General features: G+C 40.7%; 1 protein-coding gene across 1 annotated transcript in view; it reads left to right on the top strand.

Moving 5' to 3' along the window:
• The first annotated feature begins 907 nt into the window (after window positions 1-907).
• LOC124613150 (trypsin-7-like) overlaps window positions 908-20,268 on the top strand; it is a 278,621-nt gene continuing 259,260 nt past the window's right edge. Inside the window, exon 1 of the mRNA XM_047141775.1 lies at window positions 908-1,025. Coding sequence (XP_046997731.1) covers window positions 918-1,025 — 108 coding nt within the window. The 5' untranslated portion in view covers window positions 908-917. The remainder of the gene's footprint in view (window positions 1,026-20,268) is intronic.

Below are 20,268 nucleotides of genomic sequence, written 5' to 3'. Positions count from 1 at the left end.
AAGTGGTGGTCTCGCATTCGGGAGGACGGCGGTTCACATCCCTGTCCGACCATCCAGATTTATATTTTCTGTTCTTTCCATAAATTGGAAACGCAGAGGGGCTACCTCTAAAAATAATGCGACTGCTATTCTTCCCTTTTCATCTCCGCTCCGAGGCTGTATTCCATCCCTAATGACCTCGTCGTCGACAAACGTTATAAACTAATCTTCCTTTCTTTTTTTTATTAATTCACTCGTGCATGGGTCCGAAGCCGTTTTAAATTCTTAAGTTTGAAATCATTTTGCCACTTTCTGCCTCTTGAAATTTTTTAATGGATCTTTCTTTATTTCACCATTCATTTGTGCACTATTAGCTGATTTCCATGGGAGGCTATATCCTTCCTAAAATACCCAAAACAATAAAGAGTAACATTGGTATATTTGTGACAAAGGATACGCATTTCGCAATATTGCGTCATCAAAGAACCTTAAAAATACTTTTTTCTTGTTTTTGTGTGTTTGTGTGCATTCTTGAAAAAAAATCAAAGTTTCTCTATATTGGAATAACATATAAGTTTTGTTTACTTTAAATCACAACTACAGGGAATCTTTAGTCTCTGATCACCTCTTTGAAAACAGTACTGAGCAAGACGCGGGAATGGTAGGACTTGTAAGGTTGTGGCAACACGTCTGTTCTGCATAACAGCGACAACCGACAGCCGCTGCAAATGGAGGACCGTATTTTTGCTTCAGTGGCAGTCATAATCTCTATGGACTTACATATGCCCTCGTTAAGGTCCCTACTAATTGATGACCGAGACGGCTAAATGATTGCTTCAAGAGACGTAGAGGCCGCGGCGTGCAGTCAGAATCCTTAAACGGCCCGCGGAGAAGAGGGGAGAAAGGCAATTTCATTCCACGTGACGGCCTGCAGTTAAATGGGAGAGAGCACTTGCATGCAGGTGGCCACACGCGCTGCGACAACCATGGCGCTTCCAACCGTGTCGGCGCTGGTGACGTTCGCCGTTTTACTGACGCTTACGCGGGTAAGTCCGTGCTCGCCTTTCAAGTTCTGTACGCACTTCACTATCGAACTGGTTTGAACACCTGAACTAACACGTTTATGACGCAATCGGACTACCCTAAACCTGATGATGGGATGAGATTTTTCGCCGAATGGATGCATACAAATTGTGAAATGTTTACACAGTAGTATCGTGCTTCGTGTAGTGAATTGCACCATCAGTGGCGGTGGATGTGAAAATCTGTTTGCGATTATCTGCTTGGTTGCTATGTAACATTCATGTAAGTTGAAGCAGCTATCCAGGAGAGGTGGTGAAGTTCATCTATACAAGTTCACGATACCAAGCAGAGTGGAATACTTTACGACGGGTGTCACTGGAAACAAACAATGGCACATACCTTACCGCTGCCTTGCACGCCGGCGCGTTAGGAAACCGGCAATTTACCAGATTCCTTAGTCGTTCGCTGTATCGCGATCTCACATGATGTCGGAAACAAGTTGAAGGATTATACTATTCTAACTCTTCCCACACACTCCGATTGGCCCCCGTCGACGTTGGCATCATAGCAAAGTAATCTATATGTCTGGTATTAATACATCGGCAATGGTCAAGGTTCTGCGGACACTGGTCGTAGAACAATCACACACATTGTTGGAAACAAGCTAAGGGATCGTATTACTCTGCCCCTTCCCCATCTGATTGTCCTTCGTCGATGTCGGTATCATTGCAGTATAGCTTGCATGTTTGGCATTAGGAAGTCGGCAGTGTACAAGAATGTTTGAACATTAGTTGTACAGTAGCCCACCGTAATTGGAAACAAACAGCCTACCCTCTAATCGCCCCTCATCAATTTTGGTGTCATAGCTGTGATAGCAGTGTAATCTGTGTGTCTGGTATTAGAAAGTACAAGATTCAAAAATGGTTCAAATGGCTCTGAGCATTATGGGACTTAACATCTGAGGTCATCAGTCTCCTAGAAGTTAGAACTACTTAAACCTAACCAACCTAAGCACATCACACACATCCATGCCCGAGGCAGGATTCGAACCTGCGACCGTAGCAGTCACGCGGTTCCGGACTGAAGCGCCTAGAACCGCTCGGCCACCGCGGCCGGCAGTACAAGATTCCTTGGGCGTTCATCGTATAGCACTCCTACATGCTGTTGAAACCGAACCGAAAGCTCATACAGATTTACTCCCTAATCGTCCAACGTTTATGTTGCATTATAACAACTTATTCTGCGTCTGTTTCATTCCTTTCCCCTAGTCCAAATTCACCAGGTAGTGTGCTAATGGGGTTTCTGGCGCAGCTCAAAAATCATATACAGCTTTAGCACAAAATCATTCCATAGTAAAAATAAAAGACCTAGAGTACCTGATACCTTAGTCACGGATGAGGGTGCGAACTTTGTATGGCATGTGTTACATATTCAGAAGTTACAAGCATTAGAGTGTGAGCAGTGTATGAGTCATTGGTCGTTCGTCGTATATCAGTATCACATATTATAGGAAAGAGGCTGAAGTGTTGATGTTGTTGTTGTTGTTGTTGTTGTGGTCTGCAGTCCTGAGACTGGTTTGATGCAGCTCTCCATGCTACTCTATCCTGTGCAAGCTTCTTCATCTCCCAGTACTTACTGCAACCAACATCCTTCTGAATCTGCTTAGTGTATTCATCTCTTGGTCTCTCTCTACAATTTTTACCCTCAACGCTACCCTCCAGTACTAAATTGGTGATCACTTGATGCCTCGGAACATGTCCTACCAACCGGTCCCTTCTTCTTGTCAAGTTGTGCCACAAACTCCTCTTCTCCCCATTTCCATTCAATACCTCCTCATTAGTTATGTGATCTATCCATCTAATCTTCAGCATTCTTCTGTAGCACCACATTTCGAAAGCTTCTATTCTCTTCTTGTCCAAACTACTAATCGTCCATGTTTTACTTCCATACACGGCTACACTCCATACAAATACTTTCAGAAACGACTTCCTGGCATTTAAATCTATACTCGATGTTAACAAATTTCTTCAGAAACGCTTTCTTTACCATTGCCAGTCTACTTTTATATCCTCTCTACTTCGACCATCATCAGTTATTTTGCTCCCCAAATAACAAAACTCAGTTACTACTTTAAGTGTCTCATTTCCTTATCTAATTCCCTCAGCATTACCCGACTTAATTGGACTACATTCCATTATCCTCGTTTTGCTTTTATTGATGTTCACCTTATATCCTCCTTTCAAGACACTGTCCATTGCGTTCAACTGCTCTTCCAAGTCCTTTGCTGTCTCTGACAGAATTACAATGTCATCAGCGAATCTCAAAGTTTTTATTTCTTCTCCATGGATTTTAATACCCACTCCAAATTTTTCTTTTGTTTCCTTTACTGCTTGCTCAATATACAAATTCAATAACATCGGGGATAGGCTACAACCCTGTCTCACTCCCTTCCCAACCACTGCTTCCCTTTCGTGTTCCTCGACCCTTATAACTGCCATCTGGTTTCTGTACAAATTGTAAATAGCCATTGGCTCACTGTATTTTACCCCTGCCACCTTTCGAAATTGAAAAAGAGTATTCCAGTCAACATTGCCAAAACCTTTCTCTAAGTCTACAAATGCTAGAAACGTAGGTTTGCCTTTCCTTAATCTTTCTTCTGAGATAAGTCTTAAGGTCAGTATTGCCTCACGTGTTCCAGTATTTCTACGGAATCCAAGCTAATCTTCCCCGAGGTTGGCTTCTACCAGTTTTTCCATTCGTCTGTAAAGAATTCGTGTTAGCATTTTGCAGTTGTGACTTATTAAACTGACTGATCGGTAATTTTCACATCTGTCAACACCTGCTTTCTTTGGTATTGGAATTATTATATTCTTCTTGAAGTCTGAGAGTATTTCGCCTGTCTCATACATCTTGCTCACCAGATGGTAGAGTTTTGTCAGGACTGGCTCTCCCAAGGCCGTCAGTAGTTCTAATGGAATGTTATTTACTCCTGTGTCCTTGTTTCGACTCAGGTCTTTCAGTGCTCTGACAAACTCTTCACGCAGTATTGTATCTCCCATTTCATCTTCATCTACATCCTCTTCCATTTCCGTAATATTGTCCTCAAGAACATCACCCTTGTATAGACCCTCTATATACTCCTTCTGCCTTTCTGTTTTCCCTTCTTTGCTTAGAACTGGGTTTCCATCTGAGCTCTTGATATTCATACAAGTGGTTCTCTCTTCTCCAAAGGTCTCTTTAACTTTCCTGTAGGCAGTATCTACCTTACCCCTAGTGAGATAAGTCTCTACATCCTTACATTTGTCCTCTAGCCATCTCTGCTTAGCCATTTTGCACTTCCTGTCGATCTCATTTTTGAGACGTTTGTATTCCTTTTTGCCTGCTTCATTTACTGCTTTCTTATACTTTCTCCTTTCAGCATTTAAGTTCAATATTTCTTCTGTTACCCAAGGATTTCTACTAGCCCTCGTCTTATTACCTACCTGATCCTCTGGTGCCTTCACTGCTTCATCCCTCAGAGCTACCCATTCTTCTTCTACTGTATTTCTTTCCCCCATTCCTGTCAATTGTTCCCTTATGCTCTCCCTGAAACTCTGTACAACCTCTGGTTTAATCAGTTTATCCAGGTCCCATCTCCTTAAATTCCCACCTTTTTGCAGTTTCTTCAGTTTTAATCTACAGTTCATAACCGATAGATTGTGGTCAGAGTCCACATCTGCCCCTGGAAATGTCTTACAATTTAAAACCTGGTTCCTAAATCTCTGTCTTACCATTATATAATCTATCTGATACCTTCTAGTATCTCCAGGATTCTTCCATGTATACAACCTTCTTTCATGATTCTTGAACCAAGTGTTAGCTATGATTAAGTTATGCTCTGTGCAAAATTCTACAAGACGGCTTCCTCTTTCATTTCTTAGCCCCAATCCATATTCACCTACTATGTTTCCTTCTCTCCCTTCTCCTACTCTAGAATTCCAGTCAACCATGACTATTAAATTTTCTTCTCCCTTCACTACCTGAATAATTTCTTTTATCTCATCATACATTTCATCAATTTCTTCATCATCTGTAGAGCTAGTTGGCATATAAACTTGTACTACTGTAGTAGGTATGGGCTTCGTGTCTATCTTGGCCACAATAATGCGTTCACTATGCTGTTTGTAGTAGCTCAACCGCACTCCTATTTTTATTCATTATTAAACCTACTCCAGCATTACTCCCATTTGATATTGTATTTATAACCTTGTAGTCACCTGACCAAAAGTCTTGTTCCTCCTGCCACCGAACTTCACTAATTCCCACTATATCTAACTTTAACCTATCCATCTCCCTCTTTAAATTTTCTGACCTACCTGCCCAATTAAGGGATGTGACATTCCACGCTCCGATCCGTAGAACGCCAGTTTTCTTTCTCCTGATAACGACGTCCTCTTGAGTAGTCCCCGCCCGGAGATCCGAATGGGGGACTATTTTACCTCCGGAATATTTTACCCAAGAGGACACCATCATCATTTATCCATACAGTAAAGCTGCATGCCTTCGGGAAAAATTACGGCTGTAGTTTCCCCTTGCTTTCAGCCGTTCGCAGTGCCAGCACAGCAAGGCCAGTTTGGTTAGTGTTACAAGGCCAGATCAGTCAATTATCCAGACTGTTGCCCCTGCAACTACTGAAAAGGCTGCTGCCCCTCTTCAGGAACCACACGTTTGTCTGGCCTCTCAACAGATACCCCTCCGTTGTGGTTGCACCTACGGTACGGCCATCTGTATCGCTGAGGCACCCAAGCCTTCCCACCAACGGCAAGGTCCATGGTTCATGGGTGGAGGGTGTTGATGATATCGTCATAAAAATGTAGCCTGCATGTCCGTCGTTACAAGGCGGGCAGTGTACTACATTCTTTCGTAGTTCGTGGTACAGCAATCGCATACGTAAGAAATGTCCTGGTCAGTCATATTACTAATAGCCACCCTCCCACCCTCCACCCTCCCCATCTGCTCTTAGTTGGTGATGGCATCTTTTTGACGAGTTGTTGGCAATAACAAGATGTTTAGAGAAACAGATAGTTTAATAGCTTCATTTGTGTTAACTCTACAGTTCTATTTTCATCATCAAGATTTGGTTTTTCAATTAATCTCGGCTGATGTCTTCCAGTGAACACATTAAGTCGCAAATTAGCCATGTTGAGTACATTGGGTAAGAGTGTATTAGAATGGCAGCAAGCACAGACAAAGACATGAGGCTTTTAAGTCACAGCCACAATTCGTTGTGCATGAGAATTTGTTGTGCAGAGTCAAGAGATGTGGACCACTTGCCGTGGTCCCAACAGCTTTTCAAAAGGATGTGTTACAACAGGTTCCTGACCATGTGTTTTCAGGTCACTGTGGACGACAACAGATAGGCATGTTGTAGAATGGTTTTGGTGGAGAATGGTTTTGGTGGAGCAGTATGTCAATAACGTGCTTAGAGAGTGGATATTTCGCATCAATAAATCTATTTACAGAGATTTACACAGGCATCGAAGCCATATCAAATGCTGCATCAATCAATCTAATGACAGAGATTTCCACAGGCATCGAAGACATATCAAATGCTGTGGCTCAACATCCTCAGGCCATTCAACAACAGACATGCAGGAATAGGTATGTGCTTATGGCCATCGACCATTTCACACTTCCTAGCAATTATGGAAATTCCAGACCAACAGGTCAATACTGTAGTAAAGACATTGGTTAACAGTTGGATATTTAAGTTTGGAGTACCTGATAATTTAGTCACGGATAAGGGTACGAACTTTGTATGGCATGTACTACATATTAAGAAATTACAAACGAGCTCATTCCACCTTCAGATCAACGGGGAAAACGTAGTGCATCCGTGAGATCATTTCGAAAATGCTAAGCTCCTACATGAATGCTAGAAATGATGATGGGACACCTATCTTCTGCATATGGTCTTCGCGTACAACTCAAAAACTCATACAGGAACAGGCATATCACCATTAGAAGTGGTGTACGGGAGGAATATACCGTCCCACTATGACGATTTAAGTACTACGGTGGGACCAGATTGCAAAATGGTAAAAAAAAAATGCGAGAGGAATATGAAAGGTTTAGAAAAATGTGCAAAAAGCAAACGCAGAGGGTCCGGAACGCCTGGAACAGCCGAATAGGCGCATGTGCAGACAACTACAACATGGTATATGGCTGTAAGTATTGGTCGCTAATTCCTGTAGGCCAAAGGGGAAGGGAAGAAATTCTTTACCAAATATCCCGAACCATATCAGGTAATGGTGAAGACCTCACTAGTAATTTAAATGTATAATTTCCTACCAAAACGTCTGTCGTTGACGTCAGTCAGTTAAAACTGTTTAAAGCTGTGGTGAATGTGGTGCCACAATTATTTGCAACCAGTCTGGTACGCAAAGGTGTCCTAGGCAGAAAGAAATAACCTCTAGTGGTTACCCAGCGCCCGGCACATGACATGCCTTATGCTTTAAAATCAAGTAATTAATTATACTGTTAAATTCTTTACAATATTTGTGTGATATTACATTTATTCTTAACGTTTGCCGTTAACGGATATGTTTTACACTGTGTTGTGTTCAGATGGATTTAATGTTGTTCTGTTATCTCATTGCTATTGACGTTGTTTCTTGTTTTCTACTAGTCATTAGTTCCTCGATTCAGAAAGGGGAGAGGATAATGGACGATTCGTTTCCTCAGGCGGAGAATTTGTAAGGACATACTGGGTGATCGGAATTGTTGGTTTGGCCATACGTCATCAGGATTAGAGAAGAGTGCTTAAGTGTCGTTCAGCTGTTGGAGTCAGGGCTGTTGTTCTCTGAGTAATCAGAGGTATTGCTTACGAACCATCATAGGACGTTAAAAACAATAATAGAGATTTGGGAAATTAGGACGAAATTCGGAGAGTGGAAGATTTTTTTTTCAGAATTATATAAAAAGGCGCCAGAAAGTGACATTGTGAGTGAAATGCAAGAGGAGTACCGTGAAATAGTTTACTTACTGTAAGTTAAGGGGACAGTTTTCATAGACTTTGGATATTGTAATATGGACCGTAATTTGGTGACAGAGAGAGATTGGTTGAAGAAGAGAGGAAAATTACTAAAGGAAATTAATAACAGGACAGATGATGGGAGGATTTTCAGAAACTAAATCAGGTCCTGCGAATGGCAAGCTCTACGAAGACGTCGTAGAATGGTACGCAACACGACTGTCTAATCTGGAGCAGGGAATCTTGAACAATTTGAGCTTAGTATGACAGTTAGCAGTGGAGCTAACCCGTGCTACGAAGGCGTTTAATGGCGACTTGAAGAAGATACAGAGGCAGTTAAGTTTACTGGATAACAAGTTTGCCATTACCAGCTTATTCCGTGTATCGGCAGATCAGCTTAACGCTGCGAGAAGTGAGGTGATGGTATTGCAGGAAACAATGTATCATGTGGTAAATGGACGGCTCAGTCTGGTGTCAAATCCACCATGGGAATTATTATAGTAGGATTATGTCTCGTAAAGAAACAGTTCCTAGCGGAACTAAGACACACATGAAGTTCGGAAATTCCCGTTACAAACTTCTAGGGCTTGTGGATGGAGTGAGTACATAATATTTTGAATAGGAACAAATGTCCGGAAACGTACCCTTTCTGTTCAATGACAGTTTCAATTCAGACATTTAACTCATTCACTTCTGCTTGAGGAACTGAATTAGGAGTGACACAGTATGATTATTAGGTAACTATTCGAAAGGAAACGTAACGAAACATCCATTTATCACTTAAACACATTTGATTGTATTAACACCTAACGCTACATGTTTACATAATTCCAACACAAAAAGGAACCACGCATACTGTATGTACAGAACGGTAACGATGCATTCCAACGACGGTTCGATGTGGCGGCCACCAACATTATTACAGACATTGTACCCACGAAGCATGTTCTGGTACACACTCTCCGTCCCACCTTGTGTCTCTTCAGTTTCTAGTTCAGTGCCTAGAACTCATGCTAGCGGATCTTCATCTGTCTCTACAGTGTTAATACAAACGCATGTGCTTTAGTGATAAATGGGTGTTTCATTATGTGTCCTTTCGAATTGTTACCCAGTAACTGCACTGCGTCACGCCTAATTCAGCTCCTCAAGCAGAAGTCGATGAGTTAAACATCTGAATTGAAATGGTACATTTCCGGACATGGGTTCCCATTGAAAATGTTATATAATCACCCCCCCCCCCCCTCTCTCTCTCTCTCTCTAAACGTCCTATAAGCCCTACAAGTTTGTAATGGCAATTTCCGAACACCCTGCTTAGCAGAAGCGACAGAAAATAATTTAGCATTGATTTTCCATATGGCTAGGATAAGAGTAAGAATGGATGAGGTGAGGGTATATATAACGGTTTATTTACATACGGCAGCGGTTAGTGTGAAATTTCAATGTTACACTATTCATCCATATCCATAGAAAGAGAAGGTTATAGGTAAATGGGTGTGTATAAGGATGCTCGATGTACTGTTGAATTCAGATAATAAAGAAGTCCCTGTAGTTATGTCGTTAGCAGATCTGGAGAACTGCACTAAAGACGGTATTGTTGTCTGTCTTGATAACCCGGTACAAACCGATGTGTAGACATAAGAGGCGAGTATGGTTTTGGGGAAAACGAATAAGGTGCGAAAAGGAAATCTTGCTCGCAAGATCTTCCTTCCAGAAGGTAGGGATGAATTGGCTGTACTCTGTCTTCTCACCAGGAACTGTGTTGACCATTCGTTATGTAAAAGTGAAACATGAGGGCTTGAGAAAATTAGAGTTGCATGGGACCGAGATAGTCAGGACGGATTTCCCCCTTCCAGTTACGCTCACTGATACGACTGTCATGGCATTGATGCAGAAAACGTTGTATTGCCCGGAAGGGTCACTCAGGGTACTACCGACCCAAACTTTAACTTACCTTAATGCCAGCTTCAAGCCTGAACTTATGCATTCATTAGACAAATTTATTGATCACAGCATGGGAAATTTTCAATAGAGCATGTGTTACATGTTCAAAATGTTCAAAAACTTCCTCAGCACAAGATTATACCAATAAGCATTTCAGTTACCAGTTGTGGCTTGCTTGTGCTAGATATTTCCATATTTTATTTCTCTAATAAACGCAGACATGCAAAATCTACAGATCTGCCAATGCAGATGCAATCGAGTGGTTAGCCTGTATTAACCAAGATAACTGGTAATGGAAGCAAAACTACTGTACTTAAGTTGTATATAGGTTAAGGATTGTATTGTAATAAGGGTCTGAAAACCGCAGTTTAATAGTAAGTCATGTTAATAAAAGATAAGGGAGAAATTCGTGTGGGACAGCTCGTTGTTAAATCTGAGTGATGCCGTCAGCACAGTATAGAGTTCCATCGTTATGAGTAATTCTAAAGAAAAATTTTTCTTGGGAGATTCGGGACGAATCTTTCGAAAGAGGGGAGCCGTACTACGCACCACAATAGTTTAGCGCACGAATTGTAAAATTTTTCAAAGTCTTATTCCGGCCTCTCCCAGGCAATAGAGGCCAGCTCGGTCCAATGTGCTACTTAAGTAGACCACTGGGCTGTACTGCTGACCTTACGTCAAACACTCAGGCTGGACGTATCTTTTAACATCACCCATGGGCGTAGGTCATAGAACAGGTAACGCCATAACAGGCCATTTCTCTGACTTAAAAGATGTTACTTTAGTCTTGGTCAAGACTAAAGTAACATCTTTTAAGTCAGAGCACTTGCCTGCTGCCAAAAACTCACACATTGCAAATATAATTTCTCCAGGAAATGCCTACTCCTGGAGCGAACCATTAAAGCTGACGGGACAGGTAACGTGGAACAAATTCACTCATGTGCCACCCCCCACCCTCCCCCCTCCCCAGAAGGGTAGCAATGAGTGTATAAATAATCCAGTATAGGCGCTGAGAATATTCACTCGTGCCGCCGTTCTATCAGTGTCTTGAACCGGGGGGGCGGGGGTGGGGGGGGGGGGGGGGGAATGACAGCCTGCTGAGTAAAAACGCGTAGCAGCTGCTGGACTTGGAAACTTCACCGATGCGAATAGCTGGTGTGCAGCCTGCCTCCGTCCTACAATGGTCTTCGGTCGACGGACTAAAATCTGTATACACTGCAGCTGCGACAGCTGCGCCCTTGCAGCCTCGACCCCTGGAGGGTGAAGGGGGCCATTACCACTCGGCATTGAACATCTAGTGTCAGCTATCACACTCGAGCGTGCGACATGAGGTCCACAAGTAAGAGCGTAGGTGCATATCCGGCTACATCCCGCAGGCCTAAGCGAGCCATGCCGGTATCTTTGCGTGCTTGTGGACCACACGGCGCTGTGCTGGAAGGGACCCACGACGAAGCGCAATGGACACGACGGGCACCGTCCCCATCCCTGCATTCCGCAACCGCATGAACTTGCAAGTGCGAGGGAGGCCTACAATATGACCGGTGCGCCGTACGTTGCTGCTGGCAATAAACACTTGTTAACGCTACTACTATTCTCTGTACGTGCTGGCGCAGCGTAAAAAAGTCCTCTGCTCCAACATCTTGACAAGTAGGGACTAGAATATGTCAGGGAATTATAATGGGACCTTTCCTAACTTTACGATTAATCCTATCTTCTAAGGGTCTCAGACTAACGTTCAATACTCACGAATCGGTGTTACAAGTGTTTTGTAAGCCACGTCTTTCACGGATAAATCATATTTCCATAAAATTCTTCCAATGAACTAGTTTTATGTAGTCATCCCAATTCAGATGCCTCTGTTCGTTTATTCCTAAATACTTTATCGTTGTTTCAATAATACTTACTTCTGTTCCTTCCAAAGTTATTTCTATATCTGTCGATTACGTCGAATTAAGAAAGGAAGTCCTGAATACGTTCCGTCACTTGATAAGCTCGTATTGTGTATCTCCTCCCGGATGCCGTCGGCTATTACGCCTTGACAATTGTCTGATACAATGGCCCACACATTCATTTCCAGTAAAAGACAATCACAATTCAGGACTTTTTTTTTTTTTTTTTTTTTTTTTTTTTTTTTTTTTTTTTTTTTTTTTTTTTTTTTGCTCTCGTGAATCGCCACTCCCAGGAATAGAGTGGCTTTTTTTAGATCTGGTCCATTATAGAGTTGCTGATCTTCACAGCCAATTCAATTCCGAGGCAAGATGTAATTGGGACAGATGGATACCCACACGGGAATAAATAGGAGGGGTGCACCAGTTCCAACATGTCACTTTCTTGGGTGATCTCAGGAATAGTGATTGTCAACACGCGATAAATAAGTTTCAGAACTTAATTCAACATTTTGGTGATGATATCCATAAATGTTTGCATCACTAGCTACAAAAGCGCCCTCGACGAACTGGATGGTATAGTAATAAAAGGCGATCGGCATACAGTCTGGTTAGTGGTTGTTGTTTCGCTTCTATGTTTAGGATTTATGTGAGCAGCTGGAAGTGAAGTGAAGCACGTCAACTTCATCCCAAAAGTATCAATGGCAGGGAAAGCATAGTTGATCTAGCGGATGGGAGACCTTCAGTGAAGACTAATTATAAGACCTACCAGACTATATGTCATCGAATAGTTCACAATTTCTGGTCGAAATTTTCTTTTCGTTTGTACCCTTTAATGTGGGTTAACAACAAAGTCATACGCGTTTCCTCCTTTCTTTTGTTAAGTCTGCCTGTTGGTTTGGTCCTGTGCAGGTCAGTCTTTGCACACCATCTAGGGCAACGTCCTCAGTAATCAGTGAACACATTTAAAACTTCCTTTTCTCTTTCGTCTATTACTCGGTTGCCTTTCTATTTTCTAACAGAGAATCTGGTCTCGTGTACTTTTCGCAATGTCTGCAAGTTGTCCTTCCTCTTAGCAACGACTTTTCACAGAGTGACTTACTTACTCTTTCCAAAGGAAACCTTTACAGTCCATGCTTCATCAACCCAGTTTCATTTTTAAAATCTTTCCTAAGAATCAAGTTCCGAACTCTGTGAGCATTTGCTTCTCTTCCAGCACACAATGAAACACGAAAAGCTTCGATTGAATTCCGCTAAGAATTTTTACATGTGAAGCTGACCTTTACTGGCGAATAATGCTGTGAACCTGACGAAAGGCTCACTGATAAACATCGATCTTCCAGAACCAAAATGTTACACTAACACAGTATCTAGTTGCAACAGGCCAAATAACAACGCAACAACAGGCTATGACCGTAGCATATTCAGGTAGTGTGATTCTCTGTCTTATTAGTTGCTGTGCATATTCATCTACGCGCAATAAAGTCTTTTTCTGTATTAAGAATTATTAACCGTCAATTGGCGACTTTTAGAACGCGCATCATATTTGGTGATTACATAGATGGCTCAATCTCTGTGACATAGCACTTGCGTACCTAGTTCAAACTTGTTACAATATTTGACTTATATGTACGCAGACCAAATACTTGCAGTGAAAATTTTCCACCTTGAAGATTCGAACCGGATTATCTCCAAGTCGAGCGACATCCTTCGCTCGGTAAAACCATCTATCAGCTTCGGCTGCTTCTTTCATTCTAAACTTTTTGTTCTCAACCATTTAAGTTGTTGGAAAGGAAATACGTTATTCGCGCGGAAGTCTTCCCCATCGTCGACAGGAGCACTTGTCATTGTGGTTTGAGGGTGTTGAAATTAAAGGAATCTTCTGTTAAAACGAAACAGAATAACACATGGTGTTACTAAGTTGAATTCTCGAATATGGGCAGCAGGTCTATTGCCGCTTCTGTCGTTGGCCTCTCACACAGAACAAAAGCATAAGGTAAAGGAACTAATTACAACAGAAAATGTTAAAGTCGCTTGGTCTCTACAGTCGTTTGTAGAAAGTGAGACGGTTTCAAATGGCTCTAAGCACTATGGGGCTTAACATCTGAAAATCAGTCCCCAATACTGAGAACTACTTAAACCTAACTAACCTAAGGACATCATACGCATCCATGCCCGAGGCAGGGTTCGAACCTACGACCGTAGCAGCAGCGGGGTTCGGACTGAAGTGCCTAGAAATGCTCGGCCACAACGGCCGGCTGAAGGGCGAGGAGAAAACTGGGTGTAGGTAAGGGGTGGAGTCTACGCAGGTGGGTATAAAGTATATACACAACATTAATTAATTGCCCAAGATATATGACAGTATTCACCGAGAAACAATGCGCAGTAAACGGGAAGTAATAAAGTTACCACCAAAGCTGAGGAAGATTGAAGCACACAGAAACACTGCAAGGAGAACGCTAGATTCTGAGGAATCCTGTCAGATTCATTAAAAACATATAAAAACTGCTGTCAGACTAGGCGATTCAATATCATCTACAGTTTTTAATCTCGTTCTGGAGAAGAAAGACATCAAATATGAATAATAAGAACTACTAGTAAACAGAAACAATAATCTGATGGCTAATGCAGATGATAATGTAACAAGGCTGAAAACAAATAAGAGTTGAGAGGCATAGTAAAAGACCCGAGGTACGACATAACGAAGGTTGAACTAAACGTTACTGTAGGAAAAACAGAAGTGATTGTCACTGAAGAAAAATTTTGTCAGCTGATGTTCATCGACTCCATTTTATTTACGTGTTTCTAGTAAACTCATCTTCAGAATATCCGCAGGAAGGTTACAGACGTCATGAATAACATGGCTATTTTAAAATAATTAACAAATGATAAATGGACAAAAGTTTAAAAGAACAATAATTAAAACGAACATACCAGAGGAGGTAAGGGGTTTCATACACAGGGTATGGCGTCCTTTACAAGTAACCAGTGTTAAAGTACAACTAAGTAATCCACTTTGACATGACATACGCGATAGCAAACATGTTCACGAGATGGCTTGGATGCTAGCACAATACAGCGTTGAATGCGTTCGACAGATCAAATTCAGACATTAAAATATTTTTGAAAAAGGATGTTAAAAACGAACTACTAAAACAAAGATCACAACATACATCATTGCAAATATGCCAAAACAAGAGAATTACAATCAACACAAAACCGAAATGTAAGGTAAAGGATAGGAGTGGAGGAGAAAGCAGAACAAGATGATTGGCACAGTAGTCTTACATCATATGCATAAAATTAAAAATCAATATGCATTACATTTTACAAAAGAGAGAATATTATAAAATTGGTGTATTAAAATAAAGGACATATTACTAAGCTTAGGAGTAGGAGAAAAGGGGGATAAAGGTGCACACTGACTAGCTTTATTTATTATGTTATGCTTAGGTAGTGAGTAGCGTAATGCAGTAAATAATTAAAATATATATCTTTTTCAGGTTTATTACCTTTTACCACTGTTGTTCCCTTTATGTAATGTCAAAGTGGTTTACTCAGTTGTAGTTTTAATTGGTCATTTGTATGTGGCACCATATCCTGTGTATAAAGTCCCATATCTCCTTTGGTATGTTCATTTTAATTCATCTTCTTTTAAACTTCTGGCAATTTATTATTTTTTTTAAATAGATATATTACTTATGACTTTTGTAACGTTTCTGATGATATTTTGCAGTTAAGTTTACTCAAAACCCATAAATAAAGTTGAGTTGCTGAACACCAAGCAATTAAATTTTGCTCTTGCGACCATAATAGCAGAGTACAAATAAAAAAAAAGAATTCAGATTTACAAAATGGTCACATGCCTCTTACATAACTTTACATCACACTTCAAATAAAATATAGGAGTGATAAATTTACAAGAAGAGAAGGTAATATCAGAAAAAGCTGAAATTGGTATTGATGAGCAGGAAGATTCAAACATTGTATAATAAGAAAAATTATGTTAAAGAAGACATCAATCAACAAACCATAGCTGGATCAGGATGCTGTTGTACTTTGAAGTATGTTGTTAAGTCAACAAGTAAAATCAGTGGTCTAGAATGCTGTTACATATATGAATCAGAAACGTGAAGTTTGACTAAGAAAGAGAGCGACAGATTGAGAATATTCAAATGGAAGATAATGACGAACATGTAAGGACCTTCATTTAAGGTTGAAAAACGAACGTAATATTTCTTTATTATGAAGCAGTTTTCGTTTATTGGGCCATTGACAGAAAATAATTAACTACCATCCGTGAGAGACATTAGGAAACTAAACATTCGAACAATACTGTTTACAGACAAAGATGATTTTGTATGACATTAGCTGAACAATTTCAGATTGAGCGCTGAGACTATATTACATTAGAATCAGTTTTCGTTCCTAGACCCAGAAGTGAGATGATTCCTGTGGTTGTGGAACATGTCAGAAAGAATAACATAAAAAACGTAAAACATTTCAATACAATACTTACCACCTTGATAATTTGTCAGGAGACGGTAAAAATAGGTGGATACACTACAGTAAACAGGAAATTCCAATATTTACAGAATTAATACACTATCAGAATGAAACGTCGTTATGCACTTTTAATAAATTTATCATACACAAAATATCTAATCTTGACTGTTGTGAGCAAGTGCTGTCAAAACTGAAATCTAACAGACATTTTTACTTACGCTGGCCTAACAATCCCTGTTAAGATATTCATCTACAGTGTGTGCTCCTGAATACTATACCTCTTTTGGACCAAGGTAAGTGATTATAGGTCTTTAGGTAGATTTTTCTTGTTCCTAGTATTGATACTATGTATTTAGCAATTGGTTGGAAATAGAGTTATATTACTTGCAACAAATTTCAATAAGGAATAAATGTACTGAGAAGCAGTGGTTAGAATACAAAGTTCCTTGAACAGGTTTCTACATGATGTTCTTGAATTTTCACCAGAAATGACTCTTATTACTCGCTTTTGCACACTAAAAATTTTTGTTCAGTTCGACAGGATACCCCGGAATATGATCCCATATGGCATAATAGAATGAAAGTAAGCGAAGAATGCAAGTTTTTTTTTTATATTGATATCTCCTACATCACCCACCATTCTCACTGCAAATGCAGACTTGTTTAGGTGGTTCAGGAATTCTGTAGTGTACTCTCCCCAACCACTTGTTTATAGTGTTTATAGTATAAAACACTCACTTGCATTTCAGTGTCGTGTTTGGCTACATGGTGTGTGGTCTCAACAAAGACGCACAGGCGGTTTACGACAATAGAGGAGAGAGCCATGTGGTTAGATTTTGAACACCATAGGCGACACCATTTTAGAGTTTTTTTATATTTTGACGACTGTGTGGAGATGCACCTTGGAAGACACGGCTGCAACAATGGAACTAGCCACGATGTTTTAACTTTATTATCAATTTTATGGTGCTTGGTGCATGTTCCATTTTAGCGAGTTTTAACAGGTTCTTTTACTTTTTATTATTCTGATGATGGAATCTTGACTTCCGAAACGCGTCAATCTTAGTGTTTTACACTATAAACAAATGGTTGAGCCGATATATATTTTTTTAACATTGACATTCACAACCACGACCTCTGATCCAGTATGGATAAAATCAACACCCTTTGTTTTCTGTTATTAGATAAGACTACAACTATTTCACAGCATTTCTGGTAACACCATAATAGTCTAGTTTACTTACAAGATTTCTGTGGCGCACTCAGTCAAAGGCTTTTGACAGGTGACAGAAAGTGCGAGTAGCCTCTAATTTATTATCTAATGAATTAAGCACATTCTCAATACGTGTAAATAGCTTTCTCTATATCAGAACTTTTAAGAAACCCAAACTGTGACTAGGACAATATATTATTTGCAGCCAGATGCTTACAGAGATGCTTGATCAGAACCTTTTCAAATGTTTTGAAGAATCTGGAAAAGTGAAACTGATCGATAGTTTGATAGTGTCTCTCTATCCCTCTTCTTGTAAAGAGGTTTAACTTCAGCATATTTTTAGCTTGTATGGAATAGTTCAAGTGATAAGAAATTGATAACATAAATAAATTAAGACATGACACAACTCACATGAGCACTCTTTGATTAACTTCATTGAAACGTTATCATACCCACAAGAATACTTAGATTTTATAGATTTTATGGTGGATGCTACCACTTCTTTGGGAGACTTCAGTGTCATTTCCATTTCACTGAAGTTATTTTTAATGACTGGTTTGGCATGAAACATTTTAAATTGTAGTGTTAAACTACAATTTACAAAATGAATAGCACAAAACATAATAACAAAAACATTTAATATTAAAATATACAATTATTATTGGTTTTCTGTCTTAAGATTACTGCAGATATTTGCAGTAAACTTTGTTATCAGTTTTTCCATCTTAAGATCACTATACATATTTGCAGTAATCTTAAGACAAAAAGAAACCAACAAGAATTGATTATGAAAGCCACTGCAGAAAATGACTATCCTAACAATATAAAATTTATATGAATGAAATCCTAACATTCTTCTTCATCATCATCTTTTTCACGTTTTGGGGCCTGCAGTGCAGAATATGTTGTGTTTTGACACTGTTATGATGATGATATACCAGCTACACTGGTCTTCATATAAGTTCTGTTACATAAATCACAATAAGCTGATTTCGGCATACTGCCATTGCCAGTTGTTCTGTAAACACACTTGTTATTGGTAACACAGGCACATAAACTGGTTCTTTTGTAAACCCCCCACAAGATATCATCACATATAGTCAGATCCGGTGACCTTGGAGGCCAGTAATGTAAGATTGAATCATTTGATCCAGTGCGACCAATCCATCGTTCATTAATCCTTTGATTTAAAAATTTCCGCGCTTCCATATGCCAGTGTGGCGTTTCCCCATCCAGTTAGTAAATGAAGTCGTTCTTATCAGTCTTCCAACTGTGGGAAAAGAAAGTGTGAAACTTGGCATATGCGTTCGACGTCTGTGTCAGACACTCTGGGACGGAAAGGCGATTTGCCTTAACACAAACAACCTGTTTCTCTGAATTGTTCATGCCATCGTCTAATACACTGTACTGTAAGAGGATCCACACCATATGTAGTACGAAAGTCACGCTGAACAGTTATTACTTATCTGCACTGCGCAAAACGTAGAACACTAAACGCTTTCTGTTGTCCTGACACCATTTATACTACACACATCAGATAACGTTTTGCATCACCTCGCTTCCGAGAGTTCCGGTACCTGTACAGAAAATTGGAATAGAGATCAACATAAACATCATTTCCGCCCTTTTTATTGTTCATGAAAACACATTGCATGTTGTATCACCATACAGTGAGACCTTCAGAGGTGGTGCTCCAGATTGCTGTACACACTGGTACCTTCAGCACCCAGTATCACGTCCTCTTGCACTGATGCATGCCTTATTCGTCGTGGTATACTACCCACAAGTTCATCAAGGCACTGTTGGTCCAGATTATTCCACTCCTCAATGGCGATACGGCGTATGTCCCTCAGAGTGGTTGGTGGGTCACGTCGCCCATAAACAGCCCTTTGCAAACGATCCCAGGCGTAAAGTGTCAGCATTCATGTCTGGACAACATGCTGGCCACTCTAGTCGAGCGATGTCGTTATCCTGAAGGAAATCATTCACAAGAAGTGCACAATGGGGGCGCGGATTGTCGTCCATGAAGACGAATGCCTCGCCAAGATGCTAACGATATGGTTGCGCTATCAGTCAGAGGATAGCATTCACGTATCTTACAGCCATTACGGCGCCTTCCATGACCACCAGCGGCGTATGTCGGCCCTACAGAATGCCTCCCCAAAACATCGGGGAACTTCCACCTTGCTGCGCTCGCTGGACAGTGTGTCTAAGGTGATCAGCATGACTGGGTTGCCTCCAAACACGTCTCCGACGATTGTCAGGTTGAAGGTGTATAAGACACTCATCGGTGAAAAGAACGTGATGCCAGTCCTGAGAGATCCATTCGGCATGTTGTTGAGCCCATCTGTACCGCTGTGCCTGGTGTCGTGTTTGCAAAGATATACCTCGCCGTGGACGTCAGGAGTGAAGTTGCGCATCATGCGGCCTATTGTGCACAGTTTGAGTCGTAACAAGACGTCCTGTGGCTGCACAAAAAGCATTATTCAACATGGTGGCGTTGCTGTCAGGGTTCCTCCGGACCATAATCCATAGGTAGCAATCATCCACTGCAGTAGTAGCCCTTGGGTGGTGTGAGCTGGCATGTCATCGGCAGTTCCTGTCTCTCTGTATCTCCTCCATGTCCAAACAACATCGTTTTGGTTCACTCCAAGATGCCTGGACACTTCCTTTGTTGAGAGCACTTCCTGGCACAAAGTAATAATGCA

The sequence above is a fragment of the Schistocerca americana genome, chromosome 4, assembly GCF_021461395.2.
Source record: "Schistocerca americana isolate TAMUIC-IGC-003095 chromosome 4, iqSchAmer2.1, whole genome shotgun sequence".
NCBI lineage: Eukaryota > Metazoa > Arthropoda > Insecta > Orthoptera > Acrididae > Schistocerca > Schistocerca americana.
Note: the sequence above shows the minus strand (reverse complement) of the source record. Positions and strands in the feature narration are given on the sequence as shown.